Raw genomic sequence first — 7,735 nt, 5'->3', positions numbered from 1 at the left:
GAACCATGTGTCACACCTGGTTGAGGCACTGGAGTGTCCATGTGCTTCCTCTATCTCTCTCTTCCATCTTCCATAATGACCCCAGAGGCCAGTCTTGCAGATGGCGTGGCTACAAGGTGGAAGAAAGGTCTCTTGTCCCATATCAGACTTCACATGAGTGGCAAATAAAGTATTATTATGCCACTGAAATTTCGGGAGTTCTTGGTTGTGACAGCTAGTGTTAATTACAGGGAGGGCTAATTGAGATAATAGACACAAAACCCTGAGTACAGCGGGGGCTGTTATTTTTAGAAAAAAATACCTAAGCCCCCCATATTAGTCCGCTCAGCTGTCATAACAAAATACCATAGACTGGTGGCTTAAATGACAGAAGTTTATTTCTCACAGTTCTGGAAGCTAGAAGTCCAAGATCAGGGTGTCAGATTGGTTGGGCTCTTTCTGGTTTGCAGGTGGCTGCCTTCTCATGGTGTCTTCACAGGACAGAGAGAGTGACCGTACCTTCCAAAGGCCCTATCTCCAAATATCATCACACTGGGGGTAGGGCTTCCACATGGATTTGGGAGTACACAATTCAGTCTATGGCACACCCCTCTCAAGACCAGCCTCCTCAGATCTCCCCCGACTCCCCTGCACCAGACCTTTTTTTTTTTTTTTTTTTTAAGAGCACATTTTTAAATGCAGAAGCAGGCAAAAGTGGGGTGAGGTGGGAGTTTCATCCAAGGGAAACCGTGAGGAAGGCCTGCCTCCTCCCATTTCCCCTGATCACTACAGGCACTCTCCTTTCATCCTCTTTTTCCTTTTGAGTCTTCCTCCCTCCTCCCATCCATTTTTCCACACCCTGACTTTCATACAATTCACAGATAACTTCTTAGCCAATTATTCGACTCATTAGGACCGAAAGACTCATCTCGTCTTACCTCTTGATCCTTACAGATGACAAGACCGGGCCTGGAGAGGGTTTGAGAAGCACCAGAGGTCTGGGCTGGTTTATTCAAAAGATAAGAAGTTGCGGGGGGCGGGGCGCAATTTGGTGAAGCAGGGGCAGCGAGTCAGACTATCAAGAAGGGAGCTATTTTCATTTCGGTATACGAGTTTTGCATATTTTTTTCAAAATAAAGTTTTATTTTACAGTTTTAAGTTTTTATTTGGAAGTAATACATATGGAGGACCCCAGGTCCCCATAAATCCATAAAATTCGGCCTGTCCAAGGCTTGAATCAGGGTCTCACGGGAACGCCTTCCCTTACTCCATCCCTTTCCCGAGCGCTAGAAAAGGGCTTCTGCCGCGTTTTTGTCTCCGCTCTGAGACAGCCAGTGACCATTAACTTTCTCACCCTCCTCTTCCAGCCTAGGGCGGGCCCGGGGGAGCCGGGTCACGTGTTAGGGAAGGGGGTTTATCCAGGCGGCCCCTCTGGAGCTCCACCTGACCTCTGCCGCCTAAGCCCATGGCCACAGCCTTCGCGCTCATCGCGGGGGTCCTGCTCCCCGGCTGGGGAGAGTTCTCCCAGTTTAAAAAGGTAAGTTAATGAATGTGAGCCAAAGGGAATTTAGAACTTTCTACGTTGGTAGAGGGTGGTAGCGGAGGCAGCATAGTGTAGCCAGAAGGCTCCGGTTGGGTTTGTAGAGAGATGACTGGTGGGAGTGGGAACCACTCCAAAGTGGGGATTTGTTTCCAGGCTGGAAGCTTGATGTGTTCTCAAATGGACGTCAATGCTCTGTTTCATCCCTCTGGTGGTCTGGAGGTGAAAGAAGGTGGGCTTATGACCAGCAGTACCCCCTTACCCCACCACCCAGCACCCACTCCGACCCTCTTAGTCCCAGGCCCCCCAGGCATACCTGCCTGCTCTGGTTTCTCCTCCTCTCCTCATACCTCCAGGCACAATGACTCTTCCCTTCTCCATCTTCCCCTGCCACTTTCTGCCACACTCCTACTAAAAGTATGATCTGGAAGTATCTGTGCTCCCCCTCCGCCCCCCGCCTCCCCACACCCAGCACAGGTTACCCTTTTGGACTCACAGAATTGAGGGGGGCCTGGTAAAGGAGAGACAGAGGGAAAAACATTAAATCTCCACTCTTCCTCTCCCCTGCTCCTCTGAGTGCTGCTGTGTGGGGTAAAGGGCAAGGGTAGGAGGTGGAGAACGTGGGGTGATATTTCTCTTCTCTGGCAATGTCGAGAACCCTCCCCACCATCCCACAGAGAAGTATTCAGGGCTTGTCCTCAATAGGTGAATAAGGTTCATCGCCTGAGTGCTTCAGTGACTGGGTTTGTTGACTTGGACCAGGGTGGTACCTTCTGTGCCCCTGGGCTGCAGAATACTACGGCATGCTACTCCAGGTGTGATGAGGCAGGCAGCCCTTCTGGCAAGTAGGGTGGGGAAGGTTAAAAAAAAAACCCCACATGACTGCACCTGCTGTTTCACCCTCTGTTTGAGGTACCCTTTCTCCCTTCTCATGGAACACTCCTGTTCGTCCTGCAATACAACTCCAGCCACCCATACATCTGAGAAGCCCCATACATCTCCGTGGAATTCCCACACTCTAGGCTCATACCCTCCACAGAACGTGGATCTCCCTGATTTGCTATGCCTTCTGTCTGCCTCTTCAAGGTCAGGATTGCAGCACATTCATCTTTGAACCCCCTACCCCTCAGCTTAGTGCTCACACATAGTAGGTGCTCAACAAATGTTTGTTGAATGAATGAATAACTACCCTAACAACACTGAGGCAAAGTAGGTGGGAAAAGATCTTCTCCCTAGTAAGCCCCACCTCCCTGCCACAATGGCCTTACTTCTAGAGATGAGCATGGCACTGCAGTGGCTGGACCACAGCTTTAGAGCTGGACCTGAGAGTAAATCCTGTTTTTTCCACCCCTTGTCTTTATGACCTCAGACAGGTCACTTCTCTTCTCTGAGCATTAGTTTCCTCATCTGCAAAGTAGGACTAAAGTACCTACCCCTCCAAGTTGTTGGGAAGAGTATGTGATCCTAGCAATGACAGTGATCAACTGAGCGTGGTTGTTATTAGCTGATGGAGATGCAGGAAGCAGAAAGCACAGTACGTCTGGTTCCTGCTCATCTTCTCTCACCTGGCCCTGTGCCCAAACCTTTCTAGGGAGGATGAGCTCGGCTTTCATGTTCCTTGTCAGGGGAGCTGCCAGTGCCCTTAGGACCTGGCCTGAGCTGAAGTGGCCAGAGGATCTTTTCATTATTAGTATTTAGTCTACTTTATTTCATTTAATCTTCACGATAACCTAGGAGGTGGGTTGCTATTGTTATCCCCATTTGACAGATGAGGAAACTGAGACAAAGAAGCTCGTTAACTTGCCTAAGGTCAGGAAGTTATAAGCTGTAGAGCTGACAGACCCCAGATCTGTCTCTCTCCATTACTTGTGCTTTTGTTCTTGCTCCCCAAGAAATTTAAACCCTCTTCCCTGCACCTTGGTGACCCCCAACTCTCATACTCATTTCTCACAGACCAAAGGAGCCATCAACATCATATGCCCCTGCCAAATGGGCTTGCGTTGCAAATCCAAGGACGTGATCTGTCCCCGCCGGTGCTATTTGTTTTAGAGGAGGATGCAGGATTGTCATTACCATCTTCCTCCCCTTCCTGGAGCCAGAGGCCTTGGGACCCTCCATCTGGCTAAAAATCCAGCTCCTGAAACATTAAAGTCACTTCCTGGCTCTGGTCTCTGTCTGTACTTCCTGGGAGAAGGAACCTAATAGGGATTGTTCCAGTTTGGGGGTGGGTGAAAGGGGAGACTGGAGGCATGAAAGAGCTTCCCATGGGGTTTGGCCCTGCCTAGAGGTCTGGTGGCCTCAGGGCAGAACCGCGGAAGGGAAAGGGGGTAATGGAGTGTGGATGAGAGAATGCTGGGTCCCGGAAGGGCCAAGTCTTGGGATGGAGGGCTGTATTGGAGGGACAGGGTTGAGGAATGTGCCTGAAGAGTGTATGTTGAGGTGCCCACAGATGGGTGTGCAGTAGGAGGGACTGAGAGGGGCCAAGAAAATGCTTTTCAAGAGAGGCAAGAGGGTGGAAGTCATTGAGAGATTATTTATGAGAGTATAAATGTAAAACAAGTATAAATGCAAAAATGCTCATGCCTGTGGTTGGAAAGGGGCACTGATGTCTCCACTCTCTCAGATATTATCAGTTCCATTTTATGGATAAAGAAACAGGCTCGGAGAGCTACATGACTTGTCCAAGGTCATACAGTGGGAATATCAATGAGGACTCTTTCTGTTGTAAGTATCAAACAAACCAACCAACCAAACCAAACAAACAAACCAACCAAACCAAACAACAACAACAACAAATTGATCTAGATAATGAGGGAATTCACTGGTGGTCAGAACTAGAAATCCAGAGGCAGGTGTGGCCGAATCTATGGCCCTCAGGCTGCATTCCTTCCCAGTAGCCACAAAAGTTCCAGGTGCCACCTAATAAAAACAGCTAGGGTTGAGGAATGTGCCTGGAGAATGTATGTTGAGATACTCACAGATGGGTTTTACTGAGCACTTACTATGTCCCATGCACTGTGCAAGGTGCTTTATAATATGTATTAACTCATTGTTATAGCAAGGTTATAGTAGGCACTATAATTGTCTTTATTTTACAAATAAGGAGTTAAAGCTCAAAATGTCCCTCTCAAAGATTCACAGAACGGGGTGGGACTTAGATTTGAACCCAAGCTGTCTTGCTCCAGAGGGCAGGCTCTTAACCACAAATCTATCTCACATATGCATATTGTACCTTCCAGAGAAAAGAAACATCTCTGTCCCAGGATTCTTAGCAAATATCCTAAGACTGATTTTGATTGGATTGACTTAGTCTGCAGACTCACCCCTGAACCAGTCATTGTGGTGTAATTTGCTGACTGGTGATTGGCTTAGGCTGGGTTATATATGGGGGTGGAGTCAGCCTCCCTGGCATGGTTCTGATAGGGGTGGGTGCACAACCATGGCACCCACCTGGCATCCCTGAGGCCAAGAGGGCACAAATGTAGTCTGGACTTGGAACTCTACCCGCTCTCCTGGCCAGATCCTGATGAAGATCCTGGCCTCAGCTCTGATGTCTGGACCCACTCTCCTAGATTAGTCCGGAAACTTGAGACTCTATCCCAGGTTTAGTCTTTCCTAGGGGACATCCTGTCCTGGACCCATTCACAACTCCCCATTTGACATAACCACAGTGCAGCTCAGAGATCCTTTGCTTCACACAGAAATTATGTCTTGATCGTTTCCCCCATGTTACCAAAATGTTTTTAAAAGCACTAATTACTGCTTAATTTTTTGTATATGTGGACCATGTTTTGCTTAACTAATTCCCTCTGGGTAGACAAACCATCTATGTTCTTTAGGATACAAGTTTATAGCTGCAGAAACAGAAACCACTGCTTACCGATGGCTTACAAAGTAGATCTTTCTCTCACTCTGTAGAAGGAGGAGGGTTGAATGGGGGTGGTCCATCCATGGCATTTGTCTCCCTGCCCCCACTTCCTTTTATCTTCTTCTTCCCTGCTCAGCCATCTGCTCTGATTTTTTTTTTTTTCACTTTTTTTTTAACGGCACAGTACACATAGAAACATGGTATCTGTAAATCACCTTAGGGTAAAAATAGAAGGGCTTCGGGGCCCTAAAGTGGCTCTTCTGAGGGCAGACGGGATCGTTACCTGTAGACACACTAGTCGGGAAGCTCTGCCCTAGGACCTTTTGTTCCTTCGCATAGCTGAAGATGGCTCATCACCATATCTGCTTGCTCCACATTCCAGTTAGAAGAAAGGGGAAGAAGGACAGCAAATGCTCATGCTTTCTAAAAGGGCATGGACAAGAGCCAGCATGAACTATTTTCAGTTATATCCCACTAAGTAAAACTTAGTCAGTTGACAGTAGCTAGCTGCAAGGGAGACTGGTAAGTGTGGTTTTCATCTGGGTATCTATGTGTCTAGCTAAAGATTGAGGTTCTAAAGGACAGAGGGAGAACCTACAGTGGCAACAACGTGCCACCACAAAACCCTTTATTATTATTTTACTATGTAAGGGGAGCTTGGATCCCATGACCTAGAACTAATGGTGTACTGCTAGGCAGCTCTTTCTTTAGTTGTGTACGCTGGCTTGACCAGAGCGTGGTAGTGGATGGGGAACACATGACCCTGAACTTCTCAGCAAGCCTTGTGGTAAAGCTCGGTTGAATCATTGTTGGAAACATGGCTGACTCATCGACAGTACTCAGGAGAGTAGCTATCTATATCTACATCTATATCTGTGATCAAGTCATGCTTTCTTTTCTGCAAGAGGTAAACATGGCAAAATTTTTATGATGATTGAAGATCTTTAAAAAAGGAAAAATTTGAGGTTTCTATCACAGAGTAACATATCTTCCTACCCCAAACATTGACATCATGCTATCCCTAGGCTTGAGTTTTGTGGCCGATGTTACTCCTCCTCTCCAAGTCCCCCTACAAGTAAAACACCCTGAAGCCAGACTTGAGCGTTGGGAGAGGGACAGAGTGGCGAAAATACATAAGCACACTGACTCCTCCCGGCCTGGTGTACTTGGAAGGAAGGTGTGCCAAGCATTTGCCCGTTTCCTACCCTCCTGCTCTGTTCTTTATCCCTGGGAACTACATTTCCCAGTCTCTTTTGTCTTCTGGCTTCTAAGACTGGCTGAAGATCAGGGGACAGGAAGGTAGGAGATGGGGTACTTGCCTTCTCCCGCACCCTTTGCCTTCCAGATTCAGGTGATGTCACCAGCAGTCCTCTTGTCTCCTTTAGGATAGCCCCTTTCCTGCAGCCCCCAGGGACTCCAGTCATAAGGCATTATCATATTGTTTCTCCAGCCATAGGAGGCATTGATGTCTTCCTGCTATTGTTAACCTCCCTGTTGCTTTGACATCCTGTTTGATTTCTCTGCTTCTCCATCACGTGTGTGACCATTTCCATATATTAAATTTTCTCTGTTTCAAACACCTGGAGGAATTTCTGTCTTTCTGACTGGACTTTGACTGGTAGAGAAGGAAACCTTCCAAATGGAGGCAAAGCTGATTCTGGAATGCTAGATCCTCCTTAAATGAGTAGAATTCACTCGAAACACAATTGCTTTGGAAAGAGAGCTGAGAACGGTAGTGACTTATGAAAAGTCTTATAAATACTTTTGTTACCGTTGGGGCCGATGGGAGTTTGGTGTGGCCCCAGTGGCAGCAGGGAGGGAGAGGGATAATGGCTTCGCAGACGTGTAGTTAGCATTTTCCCTCGGTTCCTCCTCAATTGACTCAGTGAAGAATCACAGGTCATTGAGATTTAGGAAAGATTTATTAAAAATATATTTTAGAAAGATAAAGAATGCCCCAAGAAGACACATGGAGAAAGACAAAGTATTCCCCAAGGAGGCACATGGTCCCAGTGCTGTAACCAACACAAGGGGTCCCAAAAAAGGCCACAAAAAGAGGAGCCAGAAGTAGGAATGTTATAACCACAAGTCCATTGTCCATGATGGGTGGTTCCAAAGGTGTTCGTAGGTGATTGGCAAGTGAGGTCATTTTGATTGACACCTGGCTGCTATATATCTCCTTGCCTAGTGCACATGTGCTTACTCAGAATTCAATCTGTTATAATTAGGTTCATGAACTTCCAGGCATAAACATAGATTATAATGAAGCTTAAATTGTAGGCAAATTAGGGTAGTGCCTTCTGCACAGGCATCTGTAGCCAGATTAGGCCAGCTAAGACTATGAGTCT

General features: G+C 47.2%; 1 protein-coding gene across 1 annotated transcript; it reads left to right on the top strand.

Annotated features, from left to right (window-relative positions):
* The first annotated feature begins 1,444 nt into the window (after positions 1 to 1,444).
* CLPSL2 (colipase like 2) lies at positions 1,445 to 3,645 on the top strand. Its single transcript, XM_039856150.1, has 3 exons — positions 1,445 to 1,516; positions 2,542 to 2,662; positions 3,473 to 3,645. The coding sequence occupies exons 1-3, from the start codon at positions 1,445 to 1,447 to the stop codon at positions 3,643 to 3,645; spliced, it is 366 nt and encodes a 121-aa protein (XP_039712084.1).
* The last annotated feature ends 4,090 nt before the right edge of the window (positions 3,646 to 7,735 follow it).

Source organism: Pteropus medius, unplaced genomic scaffold (assembly GCF_902729225.1).
Source record: "Pteropus medius unplaced genomic scaffold, Ma_sr-lr_union100, whole genome shotgun sequence".
Taxonomy (NCBI): domain Eukaryota; kingdom Metazoa; phylum Chordata; class Mammalia; order Chiroptera; family Pteropodidae; genus Pteropus; species Pteropus medius.
This window is presented reverse-complemented; position numbering and strand designations above follow the sequence as displayed.